This window comes from Dioscorea cayenensis, chromosome 3, assembly GCF_009730915.1.
Source record: "Dioscorea cayenensis subsp. rotundata cultivar TDr96_F1 chromosome 3, TDr96_F1_v2_PseudoChromosome.rev07_lg8_w22 25.fasta, whole genome shotgun sequence".
NCBI lineage: Eukaryota > Viridiplantae > Streptophyta > Magnoliopsida > Dioscoreales > Dioscoreaceae > Dioscorea > Dioscorea cayenensis.
Window position 1 is genome coordinate 14864201 of NC_052473.1, and position 26124 is coordinate 14890324.

At 35.9% G+C, this 26124-nt stretch overlaps 1 protein-coding gene across 2 annotated transcripts in view; it reads right to left on the bottom strand.

Moving 5' to 3' along the window:
- Window positions 1–9297: 9297 nt before the first annotated feature.
- Window positions 9298–26124, bottom strand: part of LOC120252919 (DExH-box ATP-dependent RNA helicase DExH15 chloroplastic) — a 44765-nt gene continuing 27938 nt past the window's right edge. Inside the window, exons 11-18 of one of the 2 annotated variants that reach the window (XM_039261126.1) lie at window positions 21764–22126; window positions 21059–21295; window positions 16927–17147; window positions 12014–12113; window positions 11783–11929; window positions 10388–10536; window positions 10240–10291; window positions 9298–10082 (exon numbers count right to left, since the gene is read on the bottom strand). In XM_039261126.1, coding sequence (XP_039117060.1) covers window positions 10438–10536; window positions 11783–11929; window positions 12014–12113; window positions 16927–17147; window positions 21059–21295; window positions 21764–22126 — 1167 coding nt within the window. In that variant the 3' untranslated portion in view covers window positions 9298–10082; window positions 10240–10291; window positions 10388–10437. Of the gene's footprint in view, window positions 10151–10239; window positions 10292–10387; window positions 10537–11782; window positions 11930–12013; window positions 12114–16926; window positions 17148–21058; window positions 21296–21763; window positions 22127–26124 lie in introns of both variants that reach the window. The other variant, XM_039261118.1, reaches the window with a different exon arrangement.

Consider the following 26124-nt stretch of genomic DNA (forward strand, 5'->3'; position numbering starts at 1 on the left):
CTTGTTTGAAGAGAAGTATAATTCTGGTGATAGAAACAATAAATTTTACTATCCTTTTCATCTGGATATTTCTTCAATTACTAGGAAAATAGCTTTTCTTTGTCCAGCCAATCCAATTGGATTAGCATTTCTAGCTCCTCCTACTAATGTTGGCAAATTACCTGTATTCTCATTATCTACTGTGCCTCCTCATCAATTCAAAAAAATGTCTTTTTTTTTTAGATGCAATTAAGACGGGTAAAAAGACTTTGCTATAATTGTGATGAAAAATTTTCTCCACAACATAAGTCTGCTAACTGGAAAATTCTATTGTTAAAATAGGATGAAGAACTTCCAGATAATACTGATTCTAAATTGATGCTTGATTCTAAACAATCTCAGCAACTAGTGATAGGATCTTGAGATATAATATAAAGTTCTTCAACTTGTCAGCAAGACCAAAACTATCTCACACTAATCTTACACTGAATGAAGAGAAAACCAATTCAATTGATAATTCAGAGTTGATGCCGTCATTCATTCAAAACACTGAAAATATAAAGACACACGATAGTGAATGCCAATCAAGCATTTCACATAATACATGCTAATACAACAAGAAGAAATACAGTAAAGATTCAAAGTGAACTAATCCAAACAACATACAGACAATGACCAGCCAAAGTGCATCACACTATTATTCAGTCTTTTTAAACAGCACCACACACATCAATTTGTCTCCAATTTCCTGATCAGTTTTCCAACATCCTCCCCTTGATCAGGAAGAGTTCTTAGACCAAGTGGCACCGAAAAAGGTCAAATTTCTGATAGTTCAATGCCTTTGTGAACACATCCGCAAGCTGATCATCTGTACCACAATGAAGCACACTAATTTGTTCATCTTTAACCAAGTCTCTTAAGAAGTGATAACGTGTATCTATGTGCTTCGTTCGACCATGATGGATTGGATTTTTCGCTATAGAGATAGCAGAGATGTTGTCACAATATATCATCGATGATCCCGATTGTTTCTCGGATAGATCCTCTAACAACTGCTTGACTAAAACCGCTTCACAAGCCGCGACAATGAGAGCAATATATTACGCTTCGGTCTTTGGAGAGGGCTGCAATGGCACGCTTCTTTGAACTCCATGCAATGAGCAGGAACCTAGAGTGAAACACCATCCTGTAGTACTTCTTCTATCATCTAGAGAATTCCCCCAATCGCTATCTGAGTGTCCGACCAGGCTGAAATTCTTACTTGTAGTATAGAGTAAACCAAGATTTAGTGTTCCACATACATACCTCAGTATCCTCTTCAGAGCTCCAAAGTGATGTGTGGATGGAGAATTCATGAAACGAGACACAACGAGACATCTGCAAAACATTAGAGTGCAGGCGAGTGTGAGTTAAGATGACAGTCTACCAACAATACTTCTATACTTAGTAGGACAAACACTCCCAGAATTATCTTGTGAGTGCAAATGCTCATTTGAATTCAGTGGAGAGGCTACTGGTTTGCAATTCATCATTCCTGATTTGATTAATAAATCCACTGCATACTTGTGTTGTGACACAAATAGAGAGTCTTTAAGCTGAATCATCTCTAATCCGAGAATGTACTTCAATTGACCAAGATCAGTCATTTCAAATGTTCTCATCATCTCATCTTTGAAATTCTTTAACATCCTCTCAGATGACCCCATATAAACAATATCATCAACATATAAACACAGCAACAAAATATCAGTGTCTTGTTGCTTCTTGTACATTGTTGGTTCATTGAGGCTTCGAACAAATCCCATCTGAGTAAATTGAGAATCAATACGACTATACCAAGCTCTCGAAGCTTGGCGAAGTCCATATAAAGCCTTTCGAAGCTTATACACCTTGTCTTCTTCTCCTGAGATGATAAAACCATCAGGTTGATGAACATACACCTCTTCCTTTAATTCTCCGTTTAGAAATGCAGTCTTGACGTCGAGTTGATACAATCTCCATCTTCTTTGTATTCCTAGTGCCATGAAAAAGGCGAATGGTTTCCATTCGGGACTACTGGGAGAAGATTTCATCAAAGTCTTCACCCTCCCGTTGTACATAGCCCTTTGCCACAACTCTTGCTTTCTTCTTTAACAGTGTTCCATCTGGTTTGAATTTAGATTTGAACACCCATTTCAAACTGATCGCCTTCTTCCCTTCAGGTAGAGTAATTAACTCCCATGTTTGGTTTTTACAGATAGCTTCAATCTCCTCATTCATAGCAACAATCCACTCGGGATTTGCTTTTGCTTCATCGTAAGTTAATGGGTCTGCAGCTGTTAAAGCAAAAGAGCATGAAGAGTAAATTTCTGTGAGAATTCTGTACCTCGCCGGAGCTCGGCCGTTGCTAGTGGTGTCCGTTGAGTTTCCTGGAGATGAGCTATCTAGAAAAGGATGAATCTCAGACCGTTGATCAGTTGCTTCTAACGGTGAAGATTCAATCACATGCTCTTCATCCTTGTCAGTAGGAGGCGCACAAACTGAGGTTGCTGAGCTGGCCCAATCCCAGTGTTTATTTTAGAAAAAGCGTAGATTCCTGCTGATTTGGACGCGCTTTGAATCCGGATCAAACACCCGATAGGCCATCGCACCCTCGCAGTATCCAATCAGAACACAAGGTGATGACTTGGCGTCGAACTTGGATCGTTGCTGTGAGTCAATGAGGCGATGAGCCATGCATCTGAAGACCCTGAAAAAGTTCACTCTGGGTTTTGACCCAGTCAAAGCTTCAAATGGAGTTTGACTCTCAAGTGCCCGAGTCAACGATCGATTAGTGATGAAAACAGCGGTCGCCACTGCTTCTCCCCAGAATTCCGGTGGCATTCCGGCCTCCTGCAGCATAGTGCGTGCCATCTCGGTGACAGTCCAATTTTTTCTATCCGCAACGCCGTTCTGCTGGGGCGATCTCGGAGTAGTGAGTTGATGGTTCATGCCATTGAGGTTACAGAATTCCTTGAATTCTAAAGACATGAACTCTCCTCCCCTATTAGTCCGGAGAGCTTTCACTGGCAAGGAGTGCTGCTTCTCAACAAGGGATTTGAAAGTTTTGAAGTATTGCAGTGCTTCTGATTTTAATTTCAGAAAATATGGCCAGCAATACCTGGAATAGTCATCAGTTAAAAGCATAAAATAGAGGTTACCTCCAATGGTTGGGGTCTTCATTGGTCCTACTTTATCACCATGGACCAATTCTAATGGAACTTTTGCACGAGTGGCCACACCTCTACGGAATTCTTTTCTGGTTTGTTTTCCCAGTGAGCAGGCTTCACATGGATCAATAATAGAGATGGGAGATAGCCCACGTACAATCTTCTTCTCATATAGATGCTTCAGTGTATTTGAGTTCACATGACCGTATCTCTTGTGCCAGAGATTTGAGTCTTCTTCTTGTGCTGTATAAGCATAATTTACATCTTCAGCAACAAGAGGGAATAGCCTGTGTTTTGTCATGCAAACCTGAGCCACAACATTCTTTGATTTTGTTTCACTGATGAAGCAAAATCCTTTGGAAAAGTTTACATCATATCCAGAGTCCATTAGTTGTCCCACACTTAACAAGTTGTGTGTTAAGTTTGGCACTAACTGGACCTTTGTAAGAGTGATCTGTTTGCCCGAGTTTGTACCCAAAGGAATAGACCCAATTCCTTCAACCTAAAGAGCTTTCCCATCTCCAAGCCTTATAGTTTTGTTTTCAGTAAATTCAAGAGATTGAAACAAGGATTTTTCACCTGTCATATGGTTAGAACATCCGCTATCAATGAGCCACGTTCCTCCGTCTTCATTCACAGCATCATTATCTATGGCCATGAACACAACTCCTTCTTCATCTTTGTCCTTGCATTCTTCTGTAACATTAACCTCCTTGTTTCTATACCAATATTGAGCCTTTTACATGCCCAAACTTCTTGCAAATGAAGCATTGAACTCCTTTGTATTGTCTTGCATTGATACTTGTACTCCCGGCTTCTATAATTGAGCGTCCTCCGGTTGTATTTCTTCCCCGTCCTCTTGCTCTTCCTCGGAAGTAACCCCGGCCGCGCCCTCTTCCTCTGTTGCCTTGATCTCCAAAATGAGAGCTTTTGGCATGCAGTGCTTTTTCTTCATCTGGTTCACTTGAAATATCAAGTATGGACTCATGGTTTCTTAATGATCCACTGAGATCATCAATGCTCAAAGTACTCAGGTTTTTGGCTTCAATAATTGAATGCACAACCTGTGAGAACCTTGGAGTAAGGCTTCTCACAATCTTGCTTACCACTGCCTTCTGTGGGGGTGTCTCACCCATCATTCGAATTTTATATACTACATCAAGGACTCTACTGATGTAGTCTTGGACTTTCTCTCCATTCTTCATCTTCAAAGCATTGAATTCTCTTTGGAGTGAGTGTAGTTGCACTGTGAGATTCTCAGTATTCCCTTGAAACTCCTTTTTGATGATCTCCCAAGTATCCTTTGCAGTTTTGGCTTCAGTGATCTTGATAAGGATTCTTTTGTCAAGTGCTTGTTGAATGAGAAAGAGAGCTTTTGCATCCTTCTTCATGCTTTCATTGATTCTATTTCCATCTCCTTCCTCACTGAACCCTTATTCAACTAGGTTCCATAGATCTTTAGACCGGAACATGGTCTTCATCATCAAGCTCCAGAGGTTGTAGTTCTCACCATCGAAGAGTGGAACATTTGGATCTCTTGCTGAAGAAGAACTAGCCATCTCTGATACCAGTGATAGGATCTTGAGATATAATATAAAGTTCTTCAACCTGTCAGCAAGACCAAAACTATCTCACACTAATCTTACACTAAATGAAGAGAAAACCAATTCAATTGATAATTCAGAGTTGATGCCGTCATTCATTCAAAACACTGAAAATATAAAGACACACGATAGTGAATGCCAGTCAAGCATTTCACATAATACATGCTAATACAACAAGAAGAAATACAGTAAAGATTCAAAGTGAACTAATCCAAACAACATACAGACAATGACCAGCCAAAGTGCATCACACTATTATTCAGTCTTTCTAAACAGCACCACACACATCAATTTGTCTCCAATTTCCTGATCAGTTTTCCAACAACTAGAACAAGGTTTTCAGAGTCTTTTATTGAATGCAATGGATAGTACTATGGTTTCTGGTACTATGAGGTTCTCAAGAACTATTAATGGGTATTCTGTTCAAATTTTATTGGATGGGGGAAGTGATGATAATTTTCTTTGACCTCGCATTGCCAAATTCTTACTCTTACATGTACATCCAACTAAACCATTCAAGGTGTTAGTAGATGATGGCAATTCCTTGCAAGTTGAAGAGCCAATTGAAAATCTTCAAGTCAAGGTACAAGATCATTTACTTATTTTCTCAATTTATTTGTTACCAATTACTGGTGCAGACCTAATTTTGGGGGCTTCTTGGTTGGCTTCAATAGGGCCACACATTCCAAATTATAGCAACATGAATTGCAGTTTTTTTTTACAACAATGATTTTATTACTCTTTATGGTGAAAGGCATTTGAAACCTCACATGACTTCAGTACATCAATTACATAGATTGTGTTCTACTAAATCTATTGCAGCTTGCTATGCTTTGACTATTTGAAGTTCTACTAAATCAAAGATCTTACCATCTATTTCCAATACACAACAGTCTAAGTAGGGGGATTGTTCCATGCAAATACCTGTAGAAATTCTTGTTCCTATATAGCAGTTATTACTAAAATATCATTTGGTATTTGCAATTCCCTCTAAATTACCTCCATCCAAAGCCTGCAATCATAAAATTTCTTTTCTACCAGATGCTGCTCCTGTCAAGTTAGGCTTTACAAATATCCCCATAGCCAGAAGACTGAAATTGAGAACATGGTGTCTCTAATGCTGTAGGAAGGCATCATTGAACCTAATATAAGCCCCTTTTCCCTCTCTCATTCTATTACTTAAAAAAAGGATAGATCAGCGAGGTTTTGTATAGGCTATAGGGCACTCAATGCAATCACTATTAAGGATGCTTTTCCTATACCAACAGATGCTTAACTCTTGGATGAGTTATTTGGTGCTACTTATTTTTCAAAACTAGATCTCAAATTTGGTTACCATAAAATATTGCTACATTCGAATGGCAAGTATAGCATAGCCTTTAGGACACCATGGCGACTTTCATTGGTTAGTGATGCCCTTTGGTCTATCTAATGGCCCAAAAACATTTCTGGTCTTAATGAATCAGGTTTTTCCATTTGCATTGAGGAATTATGAGCTTGTGTTTTCCGATAAGATTCTCTTCTATAGTATTACATGGGAAGACCATTTCCATCATTTGGAATAGGTATTGTCCACATTACTTCAACACAAACATTTTGTGAAATTCTCTAAATGCAATTTGGGTCTTCAAAAAGTGGAGTATTTGGGCCATGTGGTCTCTAAGAGGGGAGTTGAAATGGATAGCACCAAGGTTCATACAATTATTGATTGGCCTACACCACTACTTTGAAGCAACTAAAAGGTTTCTTGGGATTAAGTGGTTATTGCCACATATTCATAAAAAATTATGCTTATTTTAGCTAAACCACTTACTGAATTACTGAAGAATGATAACTTCCATTGGAGTCGCACATCTGAAAAACTTTTCTTACTCTCAAAAAGGTTATTTGTACAACTCCTGTGTTGGCCTTTCCAAGTTTTTCAAAACCCTTCACCATTGAAAATGATGCATCTGATATTGGTGTTGGGGCTATTTTGAGTAAGTGAAGCATCCTATTGCTTACTTTTTAAGAAGATGCCAATCAAAATGCGGAACCAATCAGCTTTATATAAGGGAATTATATGCTATCACTGAAGCAGCAGCCAAATTCAAACATTACCATATTGGTCATAAATTTGTCATTAAAATAGATCAACAAGCACACAAGCATTTGTTCGTTCACGATATTTAGACCCTGGCTCAACAAAAATGGCTTCCCAAATTATTGTTATTTGATTTTACCATTGAATATAAGCCAGGAGTGGAAAATCAAGCTGTTGATGCATTGTCTAGATGTTTTCAATTGCCATATTCTCAACCCCATGGTTCCCTAATTCAAGACTTTCAAAAACTTCAGCCAGAGGTTCATCTTTCAACAGTAATTAAGGAGTTACAGACTAATGCATTAACTCATTTTGATTTTCATTGGAAGCAAAAATTATTATGGTGGCATGATCAGGTGGCAATTTCCAATGATGAAACAATTAAAACCAAACTATTACAGGAGTTTTTCTCTTCTCATCTAAGAGGTCATGGTGGCCAATTAAGGACTTATGCTAGATTGGTTTTACAAATATTTTGGCTTGGTATACTCCAAGATGTTAACAAATTTATCTAATGTTGTTCTATCTGTCAAAGAGCTGAAGTTTCAAACACACATCCAAGGGTTTTGCTACAACCATTACCAATACCGTAGCATATTTGGGAGGAAATCTCAATGGACTTTATAGTAGGTTTACCTATGACCAAAGGATATTTAGTGATTTATGTAGTGGTGGATAGGCTGTCTAAATACAACCATTTTATTCCATTAAAGTTTGAATTTACAAGCGAGATCATTGCACATGCATTCATCAGTCAAGTTACAAAACTTGATGGGATTCCAAAGTCAATCATCAGTGATAGGATAAGACCCTTACTAGCAGATTTTGGGAATATTTGTTTAGCAAGATGGGCACTTCTTTAGCTATGTTATCAACTTATCACCCTGAAACTAATGGTCAGACAAAGGCTCTAAACAAATGCATCGAACACTACTTGCGTTACTCTAGTTTCAGAAAATTTGAAGGTTTGGGCTAACTTAGTGCATTGGTTGAATTCTCCTACGACACATCATTTCATACCAGTATTGGCATGACACCTTTTTAAGTCGTGTATGGATGGAATCCCCTCCAATACTTATCTTTGGTCACACAGAAAATGATTCTCCAACAGTCTCAGAATTATTACAGCTGAGAGATAAAACTTTGCATCAATTGAAGCAGAATTTGACTACAGCACAGGAGAGAATGAAAAGATTTGCTGACAAAAAAAGGTCTGAAATCAACTTCATAAATTGGTGATTGGGCCTTAGTGAAGCTTCAACCACATAGACAACATTCAGTGTTCCTGCACAAGAATCAGAAATTAAGCATAAAGTATTTTGGTCCTTTTAAGGTATTGTAGCGAGTAAGTCCTGTAGCTTATAAATTGGAGTTACCATAAGTTCACATTCATCTTGATTTCCATGTTTATGTGCTCAAAAAGTCTTCGGCAGTCCTCAGAATAAAACTCTATTATTGCCCTCCATTAACCAAACTCTCGAGCCCACTCATTCATCTAAAATTCATTATTTAAGCAGGCTCAATTCTCCAAATTTCTCATCTAGTTTGTCAAGTTCTAGTTCGGTGGTCGGGATTACCAACTATGGAGAATTCATGGGAAGATTTTTTCTTTACTGCAGAAACAATATCCACAATTAGACCTTAAGGGCAAAGTCTCTCTGATGATGGTGGAAATGTTATAATTCCTTATATGATTCAAATTTCACCACTGGATGTAGGCCATGTGGCAAGGAAAAAAAAGGGAGCAGCAGATCATGTTAAAAATCAGTGTGGTGGATACGTGGATGAAGCATCTTAAAATAGCATGGTCCAATCCGCTCGAGCAAAGGAGAAGCTGGTGAGGGTAGAACACGTGGACGGTGAGATGATGAAGGTTGTTAGTAGATCAACGATGGAGAGCATGGCCAGAGGAAAGGCAAGGGAAGGAGAATCCACGCTAGCGTGATTTTTGTTATGACAAATTGACACGAGATATAGAAAAGGGAGATAAAGGTGACATAGGGTATCAAAGAAGGATGGGGACCTGCTGGAAAGAGAGGGAAGAGGCACTGGAATCTCCTAGTTATTTTATTCCTTTATAGTTAATTTCCTGTTTGAATAAATAATCCTAACTACAAAGATGCTGATGAACTCTAATTGATTGTTGTGATGATGATTTACTGATGCTTGTGGTTGCCATTTACATTGACTTCAATTACTTTGGTGAAGAATTCACGGTTGACTGATTTTAATTCAATGAATTGAGCTTCAAGCTCTTCTTGAATCTTATATTTCTGATTTAGTTGTTTGAGATCTGTAGAGATTCATTACGGCAGTTACATTCAGAAAAGATCAAATAGCACATAATGAAAATAAAAATAAAATAAAATAAATATAAAAACACTAAAAATAACATCACACTCCAGGCAAGCCTTTAAACTGTTAAAGACAATTGCGGATTGTGTTTGGCGAATGCACCTCATCTTATTATTAATTATTTTTACAATGATTTATTTTTCCATAAAAATATGCTAAGTCAACACCGTAAATATATTACAGTAAATAATAAACATATATATATGAGAGTATTCCACTAGATAAAATAAATATATACAAAATAAAAAACTTATGAATACAGTAATAATAAAAATGAAAATTTTCTCGACTAAAACAGCTTCAAGCCATGGGCTTCAGGGAAAGTGGGGGAAGTGAGGGGAAGTATTCTGACTTCCCCTACTTCTGGTGTTCATTTGTGCTGAAATAGGGAAAGTGCAACTTCTCCCACTTCCGACTGAAGTGGATTTTTAACTAAACCCATTTCAGTATTTTTTTCTGAAGTGGGGGAAAATGAGTCAATCTATAAAAACTAACTTCTTTTCATTTTTAAAGTCTTTTTTGAACTCATAGAGCTTCATCCAACACCTAAATCTTTCGGTTCTATTCTCACTTCCTAACAAATGAACACAGAAATCCTAGAAGTGATATCACTTCCCCTCACTTCAGAGAAGTGGCACTTTCCTCACTTTTTGACTTCCCCTCACTTATAATGAAATGAACGCCCCCTAAATGAACCAAGGAGCTCTGCCTGATGTGAGTGTCAAAGATGTCTATTGTCTTAAAGCCCACAAGTATTGAACCAAGTCTGAGGATCAGAGGTCTTGGTGCATTTCAGCAATGCGAAGCTGCTTTTAGTCTTCAACTTAAACACCGATGCTGGCCGAAAAATTGTACATTATCAGTCATATCCATCTATACAGTGTTAAGATCAATGATTTCGTTTAGTATGGCCAATTGGCAGTCTCATGCCGTAAAGCCGTCTGCTTTGTCACAGAAATAAATAAAAAAATATTGTATTAAACTATGAAATATCGGCATACTCTGAGGTGATAATTTATTCCCAACATACCTCATGTAGATCAGTGAATGTAAGATTGTCACGGAGATGACTCTCAGTGGTCCTGCCAGGAAAATCTTTCTTGGTTTAGCTTGCTTGGTTAGTAATGTACGAAAAGGACAACTGATTCAGAACAAATGTATAGGGAAAAGATACATACAATTAATTTTTTGTGGGGTAGCATCATCTGATTTAAGGCCTGGTAGTTTTTCATTGAACAAGCTCATTTATAGGAGCTCGATTCATGACGTCTGATGCAAGCTGTGCAGTTTTCTGTAACTGGGGATCTATATCAGGGAGTTTTGGAATCTGAAGCATCAACGATAGACAATGTCAAAACATGACAGCGGCATATAAAAAGGTTATAAAGCCATAAGATCAATCTACATGTGCCACAAACAATTCAAAGAGATGGACCCTGTATTCAGATGCTAAGACAGCCAAAAAAGGGAAAACCGTATAAAGCATCAACCCTGTGCTCTGAAAAAGCATGTGCTTCAAATGCTGCAATGACAAAACAAAATACTTATAATTTAAAGGACAAATTCAGAGAACCATGAAGCATTTTTCAGGACTCTAATTCCAGAAGCATGGGTTTTAGATGCAACAGTGGCAGAAAAATATAATATCTAAAATGAAAAGAATATATATATTAAAAGAGGGTATGAAAATTCTTCTGCACTTGGTATTCCCAAGGGACAGTGTTGGTTTCAGATGTTATAATGGCAGGAAAAGATCCAAGAGGATTAGTGAAGATCCTATGGCAGAAGGACATAGCTATGGGTCTAAGAAACCCTACAGAAATTAATCAATAAACATAAGAGATTTTGGAAACTATTAAGTCAAAGAAGAGTGGGGAAGCAGCAGTCTCAGATTCTAATTGGACAAAAGAACAAACACAAGAAAGACTGAGCCATTGGCCTATGAGATCTCTACGCACTCAAGTGAAAGTGATTCTGATTTTGCACATTACAAGTTGAAAGAGGCAAAGGTCTAGAGGAAACCTTAAAAACAAAATTTTGCCAACTCTATCATTAACTTTGAAAGCATAAAGATTTAAACAAAGTAGGATATATTCAAGAAAATCTGTTTCTATTTACGGTCGAAATTTATTTACTTCCAAACCTTCCAAAAATCTATTAAGGGTATGTATTTCTGCTATTGTGGCAACAGTATTTTGTACTTCGCTAATAATAAATAATGGCAATACACAAACACAAGTGGCTATCTTATTTTAACTAATTTGGAATTTTGTGATATTTTTGGTGAAACTTCAAAACATATTCCCCCTACGGGAAAATCAACTAATGACCTAGTTACAAAGCATTTGATAGTCAACACAATTTTCTTTTAAATGTTTGGAAATTTCACTTAATATCACAAAATTAGTTCATCATAAAAACTCAACAGAAAGTCCTTTCTTGGCAACAAACCTGATACTCAAACTCCTGAAAAAACTCAATGATTGATCAGAGAATTTGTAAATAACATGGGGAAAAAGTTAATGGCCTTGTGTGTGGACAAACAAAATTGAAAAATTAATAAGTGGACAAACCTGGGCCAATAAATCAATTGTACGGCGTAAAAGTCGAGCTAAATCTCCCTCATCCATCGCACATTCCATCATTATTTCATGCCAAGTTAGACCAGAAGCCCATGCTTCAACCATCCCAGAAAATTGACCATCTAGTTCACAAGGAATCTGCAAAAAAGGATTACAAGAACAGAACTTTTAATAATATGAGCATATTAGGAGTAAAATTACCCTTATGTCAACATCACTAACCTTTATCCCATATTTTTCCTGGATGTCTAGAAGAGAACTTCTTTGGCTCTCCAAATGATTAATAATATCAGTGACAACAGAGGATGGTTCATATATATAACTGCAAAAATCGTGTTTCAGCACACCACAAAATTACAAAATTCAGAATGAAAAAAAGGTTTGCAGATATTCTTTTGATGAACACCAAGAGTTCAAAACTTGTTACAGAAGAGAATAATATCATAAATAAATGGTACCAAAATTAACAGAAAATCATGGCCTCTCATTCTTAAGTCGTACAATTCATCTTATGAAACACCTAATGGCAAGGATAATTTCCAAGTTATATTAAGGAAAACTGAATATATCATGGTTTTACCATCTTGCAGAGTAACAAAAGTGGCAGACAAAATAATGCGAAGAAAAGTGTCTTAATTTTCTCAGCTTGATTTGAATTCGGGTTTGAGGGCTCATTGAGGTTACAATCTTATGAATCCTATGGACCAACAATATGTGGGAGATAAAAACATTCTTTTGGAGTTTAAAGTCAATGAAGTTTAAATTATTTATTTTTCCTAATATATTATCAATATTGGATTCTATAATAGGCAATGCTAAGTCATTGACTAGTAATAAGACCTCTAATATTTGACTTAATCCTTTTAACAATGATCAAAGATCATGGTTTTAAAAATCTTCAAGCATGATGCACACTCAATCATTTAAGTGTTGTGACCGGAATGGAAATTCATTATTTTCTTTAATTATTTATTATTGTAATTATTCAGATAAATTTAAAGGAGTCAAATCGAAGAATGTTGCACCTTGAATGTAATATTTTGAGCAAAAATTCTCTTTCCGAGTACTAGTGATTATCACTGAGATTTAGGAATGTGACATGGTGGCTTCAGTTGCCTCTCACTTTGGCTACTTCTTGATGATTGATGAGCATACTGATTCAATCTTTTATGCGAAGTTTGCAAAGTAGTGTTGAGGTGGATCTCTCTCAACCCTTGAAGAGAGGCCGATGGATTGGGAAGAATGAACAAAAGAGTCTTTATGGTGACCTTGTACAAAAAAGCTCCCAATATTGCTTCCACTATGGAATGATGAGATATGGAGCTAGAGACTACACCACTCAGCACAGCAGGTATATCACCACCAGCTGGCCTTGAGCTGGTGGCCCGGTGAACCATGAAGACATCCAATCAGATGGACATGGTCGAGCAACGCTCTGGCACTTCTCCTTACTCCATTGCTCCAGCCTCGTGTGTGGAGAAAGGCCCAAACAAATATGATGACTTCAGCACTTCGATGGTGGTGACTCATCGCTGGTGGTGAGGTTGCAACCAGGGACCAGCTAGAGCTCACAATCTACTGGAAATTTTCCATCAAACAACACATGGCTTGCTCCCTAGCAATGTTAGCTACATGTCACGGAAAGGAATAAGAGGATGGAGACACATCGTGGTGGTTGTGGTAAGGATCACAGAGGTTTTCGCTATCCTTGCCCTGCTTACCCTGAGGTCACTCTAGGTGACATCATATAACATCAGGAAGGGAGACATCTCTGGGTTTCTTGTCATTTCCCCTAATCTTGAATGTTCTATTATGATTTCTTCGTATACTGTTACCAAGCACAGATTTGCCTTGTTCCCTAATACCTAATCCAAACCATTTAGCAACCTTCTCTCTTTGTGATCCATGATCGACTTGGAGTTTTATTCCTATTGGTATTAAGAGAAGGCAAAGCTAAAGGGAAATCTTTGATGATTGAACCACCTATCTCGTGAACCTCTCCCTCTGTTTTTCTATCCTTTGTTCATTTGTCTCCTAAGCCCTCTATCTCCTTGGCTCCATCTAAGCTTTCTTCTCATGATATGTTGGTGGACAAGGTCTCTAGCACCCTTTGCCCCTGCCTCTTGCTTTAGACAAGGAGGAGAATCAGCATGAACAGATAAACGAAGAAAAATCAGATGATCCTAGAAACCAAGAGGACTATGACGCTGGATCAATCTAGGATGGGGTTGAGATGGATGCATTAAAGTGTTCACATTCATGCCATAAGAAAAGCCCGTTTGAATGATGAAACCTCTCAACTTATTTCTTCTTTTTTATCTTGGTTTTTCATAATTCTTTTAACATAACTAGATGGAATTTTAGGGCTCCTCCAACATGCATCCTACGAAACACGATTCATGAGTCATGACCTCATCTTTAAAGCTTAACTTCAAATCTTCTGCCATGGGGAGACTGAAGCAGATGATATGAGAATTTCTCACTTTCGTAGAAAATTCAGTAAATCATGGGAGCGGTGGGCTGCAATTCCAGTAATTAGGACGTCTGGCATCATCTTGCTTTAGCTTTTGTTAGACTTGCTTTACACTGGCTTACACCTAGTAAATTCGGCTAAAGATCCCAAAGCTTAGATCCTCTACATCATTTATAACAGTCAATCAGTTATCGCCCAGAGATCTTTATGGAATGAACTTCTGGTATATTGATTGTCTTTCTCTTCTTGTTCCATTAAATCTTGGATTTTACCTCAAATTTATATCACCTAATTCACTCCTTGATATTGGTTTTGTCATCTCAGATTTCACTTGATGCAACAACCACTCATGTTCAGCTTGTCATTAAGCTAGATTGAATTGATTTCTTGCTAATTCTCTTTGGACTTCAAGCTTTGATTGTTACATTAATTCTCATCTTCACAGCATTTCCTCAGATCAAGCCCTCATTTTGCTTTACGGTTCTTTCGTATTTTCCGCAAAAATAGTCTTTCCAATTTGATAACTTTTGGTTGGATTACTCAAACTAGGTAGTTTCTTAAACTGGGAATTTTTCACCTAATTATTCTCCTATGCATGTGGTTGCTCATTTGCTTTCGTGTACTAGATCTAATTTAATTCATTGGGGAACTTTGAGAAGGGTTCCCTAGAAATTGACTTCATAAACACAGAGAGGAGCATTTGCATTCTGGAATCCTCTAAGCTTGTTTCTAATCCAATTTTAGTTGATCCCAGTAACTTTATGCCTTTATAATCACTATAAGACACTATTGCAATAGAATTTTTTTTAATAGGCTCAAAGAACGCATCTCATGTGAGTAAGAAAAGGTGATCTTAATACTAGGTTCTTCCATAATTCTACTAGAATACACTAACATAGGAGCCAGATTTCTAGTATTGATGAAAAATTGGGTAATGTATTATAGATAATGTAAATTTTGAAGAGTGTTTCATTGAAGTTCTATTCTAATTCATGGACTTCTTCCAATAATGTCTCTCATTCTATCATTTCCCATTCACTCCCATCAGAAAACTCAAATTCAGCGGATGATAGTATTTTATTGTGAGCTCTGCCTCTATGCCAAAAGTTTATGCTACTTTGGATTCCTTTGCTTCTGGCAAGGCCAAGATGGACTTAATACCGAGTTTCATTGGTTTTATTGGAATGAGGTCTGAGGGGTGAGGGGGTGGGGGGTGTTAATGCTTTTCACTTTTTTCTCACATCCACTCACCCAAATGGAGGCAAACTTATATTACATTAATTCCCAAAAAATGAGAATCCAAGATTGGTTTGTGATTTTCGGTCAGTTTCACGTTGTAATATTTGTTATAAAATCATTTCGAAAATTCTTACAAATAAACTCGACCATGTTTTGCTGAATTTGGTTAGCAATGAACAAAGTGATTTTATTTTAGGTAGATCTACCTAAGACAATTTTATTGTTGTGCAAGGGGTTGCCTCCTCTATTGAGATTGACATGTCTGGCCCTCAAGATGTTAATTGACATGGCCCTACTTCAGCAAAGGTTCCTCGCTTGGCCAAAATTTTCAGCTCCATTGTGATGGCGCAAGAGGTTTGCCAAACTTTTTCTCAGCCCTAGATTTTCACCAAAATATAACTCAAAGCACATAGAAGACAACTTCGGCAGGAAAACACTTAGTTTACTCTTTCATCTAAATCTGCTGTACTTCTGACCTATTTCAAATTTCGATATCCACTAAGGTCCACAGGCACATAATGGAAAGGAGGGATATGAGTCGTGAACTTAGACATCCTAGGTAAACTTCAATGACCCATCAAAATTTCTTTTTAACATATTTATAGACTAGCATTTATCATGTTCTGTTATCATACTTATGCTTTTCTCGTACCAAATATTGATACTGGTATATCATGTACATAAGGTACATGTTTTTAGACTACTTTTTTTCAAATATCTCGGATTTGACTAACTGGTTGAATTGCATTTAATCTTAAATTTGTAGTATGTATTATATGTCAAAGGAATTAATTGTCCATTAAATTTGGCAGATTTTATGCAACATATAAAGCTGTCAAAGGAATTAGTTGTCCATATAAATTTGGCAGATTTTATGCACCATATAAAGCTAGTAGAATATATGTAAATCTTTTACTTTCTTGATTACGATAGATTAGCTGTTTCAAAGGCTAAAAAATTGTAATTTAGATGCATTCTAGGGCTGAAATTCAGCTTGTATACTTGTTATATAATGACAATTCTCCACCAAGAGAAAACACACTTTTTTCCACCAAGATCTCTAAGTTTTACATTATATTCTCCTTGGGCATTGCATTTGTCTTATGTATTGTATTCTTCTTAGGTTGTTCTTGGAGAAAACTGATTTCTCATTCCTCCAATCCATAGAGACTTAAAACATATATCTGGATAAGATGCTGATAAGGATAATATGAATCAAACTAACCATATAAAATTGGCTAACACTAACAAAGCATGGATCAAAATGATATTAACATAAAAGATATATATATACTATGTGTTGTACTGCAGAATATAGACCAACAAACTGAACAAACATAACAATGATAAAGAAATAATCAGCATGAACTCAAAAATCGAAATAATTGATATCAACTTGTTAAATTTTGACATGGATCTATACCTGTTACTTTTCCAAGGCCGTAACTTGATGCCTTCTGAAACTAAACTCCCACATACTGCAGCAAGCTGTGCAGGTTTGAGATCTAGTAAAGCCTTATTTCTCAGTACCATAGCAAGCCAAAGTTCATTTTCTCCCCGGATGGCTGCTGCTGTTTCTCCAAGAGGATAAATAACTTGGGTATCAATGTCTAATGCTCGAGCCTCTTGTATGACTTTGCTAATCTGGTCAGGGCCATCAAATATGAGGTATACAGGTTCAGATACGCATATTGTTTATTTGAGAAGGAGCATAAAAAATGAGCTACACCGATTGTAACAAGCATCTTTTTAATTTTGCTAAAGGGACAAAAAGGAAATTGTTCATCAGTCAACACTTTTGCGGAACCTTTAGGAACTAGAAACCTGTAACTTGAAGCAAAACATATTAAGCAAAATCTAGTATAGAAATAATTACCACCCCATAAGAAAAAGATTATCAAATTTGAATTATGAAGTTTCCCCTAACCTTCCACCATTGAGAAAAGGAAGAGGAATACCAAATTTGCCACATATGCACCCTCGATATCAAAAGAAAGCATATATTACCAAAAAGTTGCCCTAACTATTGGCTAAAAACCATGTAAACATTACTTTTAAGCATTACCTTTAATTTGTTCACCACATTTGCACACTCTAAATATATAGTTATAAAGTGAACTTATATTACTTGGGTTCCAATCCTAACGAACCCAATTCCAATGATCTCCTTAGGCCTTATAAAATCTTTGATATGATATTGTTGTTAATGAAGTTTCTAGGGGTATGGACTTCAAGTGTAGGATAGGAACAAGAATGTGTGTTCAAATAGGCCGCAAGCCTAGATAAAATGATACCTTTCTTAAATTATTAAATCACCAAGATTAATTTCGTTCTTGTCAAATAAATATCGATGTCTTCAAACTTGGACATTTTTCAGCATTTTCCTGGATCCTAGTTGTGCTACTGCTACTTTTATTTTGCATTCTAGGTTTGTGATGGATACAAGTGAAAAAAAATTATAGTTATCCCTATTCTCCCCAATGTCTAAAAGTAATTCTTTGAAAGAACTTATCTTGTAGTGCTTGTCATGGACCGAATATTATGGTTAAATCTACAAAATCAGAAGGAAAGTGAAAGATGGATGGATGCTTCAAAATATAAAGAAAAACAAAGAATAAAAAATTCTTAGATCAATAGTTTCACATACCCCTCATGGTTATCGATTTGAGAATGAACAATCAATCTCAAAATCAAATGATAAAGTGTGAACGTATCGACCTTTGTAGCATTTATTGATGACTTGTGAATGAATTATTATCTAATTTTCAAATTTATGAAAGAGAGAATTTGTAGTATGGAAGCTACCGAAATTTTGTAGCTTGTATTGCAGGAAATGGGCTAAAAGAAAGAAAACTATGTAAAGTTTTCAAAGAGAGCACAACCAGTCCCTGGAGGTGGCACAGCTATAGGAAGGAGATGGAAACAGAGCCAAGTTGTTGGGCAAGGCCATGGCAAGAACATCAATAATAGAGAATCCAAAGAGCTCCAAGGCTAGGCCATGGAGGCCAAACACAGCCATGACCATAAGTGAAGACTTGTTATGCTGAAACTGAGAGCACCACAGCCAGACCATTGTGAGGAGCACAATCATGCCTGGTCAGATCTAGGATTTTTCAGAAGTTTCAAGGGAGAGTATAAAAGGAAGTAAACCAATTTAATAGAGGGGAACCAATCTTGGGGGAGATTTTGGAGCTAAAGAGAGAACTATTTGGAGAAGAAAGAGGCTAGGAGAAAATACTTGAAGATAGATCTCTATAGAGTTTAATCATCTTATCCCTAGAGATTATTGATGTTAATACTTCTTTGTGTTTTGTTTTGAATCTTGATATGGAGTAACCTTTGCTTGTTTGGATTTTGATGTAGCTCTTGGATTTCTTGAATAGTTGAATCATTATAATTTATAAATTCAATGAGTTATAGAATCTTGATTTAACTTTGAATGCATTCATAATATTAAGATTGGATCATTGTGTTTCAATGATGTTTCAAAGAGAGAAGTTGGGCATCAACTATCCAAATTGATTTTTCAATGATTACAAGGGATAGATTGTATAGCAATTCAATACTTAAGATTTCTGAATAGAATATTAAGGACTGACTTTATGGATCGTGAAAGTCATGCATCAAATAGAAGGGGTTCCTCAAGTGAATTCTATCTTAATTTGAGATTTATTTGTAAAGTGCACCAGATAGGGGCTTATAATTCTATCAATGTTCCTACCTACATAAGAACCAAGGAATGTCAAGAATTCCTCCCAACACATTGATGAATTGATAGCAAAAAAGTTAACGTTCAAGGATACAAGAACCAAATCAAATTCAAACAAACTTTTAGTTATTGAATCTAACCCAAGAAAAATTAAGATCGCTTTGTTTTTATTTTATTCCTTAAATTTTCTATCATATTTCTCTCTATAACGCAACATTTTCGGTTGAATTCTCTTAATTAACATAGCAGTAGTGTCATTTGACTTAGATACAATAATTCTCAAAGGAATGATCCTTTCTCATCACTTCATCACCCAAACAACTAGAGCACCTGCTACTGTCAAATTCATCCCATTATCAAACCATTACAATAATTCAGCCATTTGCACACTTTTGATTGGAGTTGCAACATTTAGAGGTGTCAGTGTGTCACATATGGAGACCATCTGCTGCATAAAGACCTACCCATAGTTACCAGATTCGCTAATCCCCCACATCTAGATCACTCGTACCCAATCGGAGTATATTTTTGTTTTCAATTGGATACGTGATCTGTAGATGGAAGGGGTGTATCAAAATTAATTAACGACTAGATAACATTACAATTTATTAGTTTTTAAAATCTGTTATAGATAAAATTGCTATCTATTTTTAAATCTAGTGTAAGTTTTTAAATTATTATCTAATATAAAATTTTATTACATAAAATTATAATCTATATATACTTTAAAAAACTACTAGATACTTTTTTCAAACCCAATGCATTATCAATGAAAGAGCATATCTAAGCAACTACTAAACTTAATATCACATGAGAAATAAATAAATCATTGAATTACTTTACTTTAACTGAGGTTGCATTAATCAAACAAATGATTGCTATAAGCTGGGCTTCGTTTAATAAGAATTGACTCGGATGTAATTTTCAATCCTATAACTAATCGAACCAACTAAGCCTACTCCCACCGTATCGGATACAGTACACGCATCGTTTCTCGTATGCATACCCGTCTTACGACTCGGATTGTACCACATTTCAAGTAACTAAACTCCAGACATAAGAGCTATAGTGCCTTAAGATTGTGCAAAAGGTTAAACTAAACCTAATTGGACATATTCCTCTTTAAGGAAATATCTAGTAGTTCAATGAAGTCCAACCAAAGAGATGATCGACTAAGACTTAATCAAGATTGTATACATGTCCTTCCTTTGACAGGGAATTATACACCTATACTAATAGGTCTTCATGTCCCCGATCCTGATAGGACTTCATGCCTCCCATAATCCTTCATTTTAACTTGGAATGTTCAAAGTGCCACGTGTAGGAATTACAGGGATGGGGATGGGGATGGGGATGGGGATGGGAGAATGATCATGAAGTGAATTTTCATTTTGCATCTTAGATATATGATATACCATAATAGTGAGCCACTAATAATCTACACTTGTACTGTTTCTTTCTTGTTACCCTGTTCAATTCTCAACTCTAGTTCATCCCATGTGCCTTCAATGGCTTAGGTTAATTAGTTTAAATCCATAGCAAGCCATTGCATTCTGAGATCATGAACATTGAAGTCAGCGAAGCAAAGTGTGAAAGAATAACAGATATCCGACAAAAATGTTAGTTGAGTTGCTTATTTTCAAGAAAATGAAAATTCCTATTAGATAATGTTCAATATGTGCTCTGTTATTGCGTAAATTTTTCAAGGAGTTTTACAATTTCTTAAAACAAGACTTGTCGTTCCAAGTTATGCACAGTCAACAACAACCATTCATATTATTAACAAAATAAAAGAAGAATATATGCAAAATAATGGAACTTATGTTTTAGAAACAAATGATCATACCTGCAAGAACTCTTTCCATCCAGATGGTTCAATTTGCTCAATTCGCTTGATTAGACGGTGAGATCTAGCAGTCATGCGTTTGATCTTTTCTTTGGTAAAATTAGTGAAATCTGTGATTTTTTTAAATTCTTTAAAACCTTTAGTATTTGTAATCTTTTTCCTCAGGCGGGAAACTTTGGTTCTTTGCTCCTTGTAACATTCCACAACATCTTTGTATGCTTGTGACCAATTCCTCATCTAGAGACATTAATCAAAGCCAAGTTTATCAGTGTAATAAAAATCAAACGTTGACTAAGGAGAGAAATAAAATAAAGTGTATACATGCTTGTGACAATAATTATTATCAGTATTATGATCTGATACATTAATACATTTGTCATTACAAACAACCTTTAAAGTGTATTTGAGTTATTTGAATCATATAAAGGCATCCATGCATTACAAAAGTGAAGCTGAATTATCCTTTTCATTTAGTTCTTAAAGTTTTAAACAAACTTCCTTATAGAATGTGACACCTGTTCATTGTTCTTTCTTGCAACTAAATTAGAATCCTCATACTTATATAAACAAAACTGAGATGCGCCATTGTAACCATTGACCATGTGCATTTAAGATCATGGAAGCAACACCAGTACAAAGCTATTTAAAGAACTATAGTCTATTTTGCTAATTGTCTCAAGAAAATATTAAGATCATGAAACAAACCTCATCGTCATCAGAAAGGCTGCTCAAAACTGGAACGTTTAGACTCCAAGACCATGTCTCCATGGATCCTTCCATGCACCATAAGGAACCAAATTCAGAATCAGAAATCTTTTCCCAGTTCAAATCCTCATCCTTGAGGAGCTCCATTAAGGCTTGTTGTGGTGGTATATCACCATCAGCCAAAGGGACATTAGAAAAACCTGCCTTATATATTGTTTTTATCCACTTCTCTGTGAAGAGATACCAAGAGTTATCCGAACCAAGAGCAATGTAGTAAGCAGGTTTACAATCTTCTCCATATGTTGTATCTCCTACATCAGAGTTAGCCTCATTATTCTGGCAGGCCAAAGCATCTAATTTGACCTACAACATTGAAAACAGAAATATTATCTAGAAGGATTTATAAAGCAGCATGCCATATAACAACCACTCATTAGACCTATGTGATGAAAAAAACATGGGAATTGCCTAAACCAGTGAAACTTACTTTAATGGAAAATACTAAATAAATGATACAAGTTTTAACCTGCTAATATAAAAAAACTAATGATTAACTATACAAGGCACACTTCTCATAAGAGAGAATTAGGCTCACATAAGCAAATCATTTGTCCTTAATAAACAAGTCAAATCATCTAGTTACCTTAGAGAACCTAGTGACTGTGAACAAGCTAGAAACGTACAATTAAATGAGACAAACTCATTGATTGAAGTGCCTATTGTTGTGGTTGAAATTGTATAAAATATTGATATGAATTAGGCTATATATTGTCGCTTCATCATGCATTTTTCTTGGCTTTTGTATTGATTTGATCCTTTTTAGTTCAAATCACTTCTCTAAGTATTTCTCGCATGTAGGAAGGTGATGTTGGACCATAATTTCATGACAAGTGAAAAAAATAAAGTAAAACAAACTGGCAATTGAGAAAACAATGCAAGGCCAAACCCAAGAAGGGACTTGACTCACCCATGTTGCGGGTCTGTTCCATGACTCCATGGAACAGAAAGACACCTATGACCCAGACTCAATGTACTGCATATATAAAGCTTTAGATGAGGGTTTTCGAGGGAGAAGAGCTGGCAGCAGGAAAGCAAGGAAACTTTCTCCAACTCCAAGAGAGAGAGAGGGAAATTGATCTCAAAAAGGGGAGGAGGATAAATATCAAGTTGGGACTTGTGGAAGGAGCAATAATCAGACCTTTTCTGAAGAATAGAAAGTTTTCCCTTTTTAATGTTTGTATTACCTTGAACAATGGTGAGATCAGTATTGTTTATTTGTAATTTAGACGTTTTTAGAGTTTTTAGTCTAGGATTGTGATTAGCCCAAGGATGTAATGGAATGACTATGTTTTGCAATACTCTTTCTTTTTAATGGTAATGCACTTTGATTTGAATCTAATTTCCTACATAGCTTGTGAATGTGAAAGCAGTTGCTTGCATGATCATAGAGATCCAAGCTGAACCGAAAGGTAAACCTTGATCTTGGACTCTTTAGGACCAAACTTGAGATCCTAGCTTGGATTTCTCGAGGATCTATTAAATTTCGACAAAACTTAAAGGGTTTAGTTTGGGTTTATCAACTACAAAAGTAGGAGTTTATCTAATCTAAGCACTTTGCTACATCTTGAAAGAGAGTAGCAAGCATCTATGGACAATTTACCTTCATATTAATTTTCCCTAAACTAGAAGAGACTCAGAGCATATCCTCCATTACTCCTTGTGGTGAACCCCAATCCTAAGATCATTTATATCTAAATTCCAGCCCCACAGCCTTGCTTTTTACCACCCTTAGCTCTTGTTAACTCTAGATGCTTTAATTTCATTGCTTTAGCTTCTTCACATCCACATTGTTTATTTGCCTAGATAACCTTTAGTTGCAATTGATTAATAATCAACACCATAGTCTCCATCGAAACGATATCTTGAATACTATTTGACAAAACCATGCACTTGCGGGTACAAATCACTCATGCATGAATAAACTGTGCCCATTAACTATTTAGGAAAAAATCTAACCTCTGATGTACCACTCTAAAAGAAATATTATTCTCCACCGGGAACCCATTGAGAACTGAAGAAGAGGAAAATATGTCAAATGGATGTTATAACCATATTAACAATGATGGTGACTGACTGAATTTAAAATAAAATGTCCAAAGATCTTTCAATCATTGGCTTATTAATAAAGACAACATTTATGTTCAAACCGTAAGAATATAATAAAAAATAAGCCTAAAATAAGAAACTCAATGGACTTAAACTACAAGAAAAGATACTGTGAGAATTCCTCGTACATGCACCTCTATCAAGTTTAATTGCATTGAGAGAAATTACAAGCATGCAAAACATGTTCCTCCATATAATTTATTATCCCAAACCTCCATATAATTTTCTGCATTGGTAATGGCAAGACATGTTTTACGTAATTTATCTCAATGAGTTATCAAGTATCAAAATTCATTTTTCTGAATTGGACATTGTGAATTGATGTCACAGGAACTTCGAGACATGAAAAATAACAATTACCTCTTAAATAAAGGGATCAGTATAAATAATACAACTGGTAATAAGAAAACCAACATAGACGATGTATTCTTTGTATTATCCTCAACTTAGCCATCCAATAATAAAAAGCACACTGAAGCTTCTCCATCATACATAACAACTCCATCTTAACTATTTCAAGCTTCCAATTGTTTAATATTTCCTCACAAAAGTTGCTTATTGTGAGAGGTTGTGGTTAAGCAATATCAGGTTACTAATGAACTTCCACATAACTCTCCAATAGAATTTCCAATAGACACAAAAAGAAAGCAAACTCTGCTGTAAAAATGGTCAGACAAGAAACTGTCATAAGGCTAGGAAAGTAATAAATGTATAATACTTTTAACCAGGAAAATTAAAACAAGAGAGCACCTTTGCTGAAGATTAGTCAAACCGCTAAACCTAGAATTAATATAAATTTATAGACCAACTGAGTTTTGATTTATTCATTTAGCACCCTAAAACAGTTATATTCATGCTTTGAAGCTTTTCTTAGTTTGCTTCTTGAAGCCACTACCACTTGTCGCTTTTCACTTTAAGCAACTTAAGCTTCATAAAGATTTCTATGTTACTGTAATTCCTTACGCCATAAAAAATCCTCCCCAATTCACCTTATATTGTTTTCATGCCTTTTAGCGTGTCAAACAAAATTTTTAATTTAGTTGAATTTTTATATTATCAAAAATTTCTGAAAGTAGACTTGAATCATCATTATTGTTGTCTTATTAGTCAGTTTGATATTTTGTTGGTGCTTATCTTATCCAAACTTTATGCTTGTAACTATCCTGTAATTAACTAGGAGTTACTAGAGGAGTTTACGGAGTGATGGAGTAAGGAATTCAATTCTTCTGTAGAACATATGTTAGACCTCAACAAGAAGAGAAACTTATCCAAGACAACTGAATGAATGATAACATCTTAAAAAAAAATATTGAATGCCTAAGCTCAATATCTTATGGCTTACAGTTTACACAGGCCTTCCAGCTGCAATCCTCTAATACTACTAGGTGCCCTATGCATTCTTTTCCTTCATTTATTATCTTCCAATGTTCCCTTTAGTTACAAATGCATTCTCTATTGATTAATGTTCAATACCATTTCAAGTCTAATTTATGGAAAACTATTTCAAATTAATGCCTTGGCATGGTTTTCTAGTTACGTTCATATTGACCAGTGGGAAAAGTTCAGGATGAGTTTCCAAACAACTGCACGTTAAAATTCAATCTGTGAAGAAATATGATTCACTCTTCAATAGAAGTTAAAGATATCTATATTAAACCACTCATTGACACTCAGGCAACCCTCTACACACATTGGACCCAGATCTGCAACCATAATAGTGTTTTCATATTATGATAAAATCATGTTAGCTTAGAAGCTTATAGAAACATATAATCTTAGATCAGATCCAAAAGCCAGTAATTGATCCCAGGTAGGATCCGATTTTAATAAGCTCGCCAAAGACCAACTAGGCAATGGGGGGATGCCATAGCCAACACTAATGACACAAGTTCATCCACAAGAGTAGCTGATATTGATGACGGTTGCAAAATTTCCTACAAAACACTCACACCAAGGATGCCAAGTCACAACTAGTACCCAAATAATATTGATTTTCTTTTACTTTGTGCAGGTTGAACATTTTGGATAATTGTGTGTAAAACATGCAATAATTTGAAACTTGTACAGTATCACTGTTGTAAATAATACTGTAGGAAGATTTCTATTTTTGGGAGATTCAATTAGAGAGGTTTCAGGCTATTCCTGATTTTGTGATCATATTTTGGGAGATGATTATTTTCTTCCTTATAGATTAT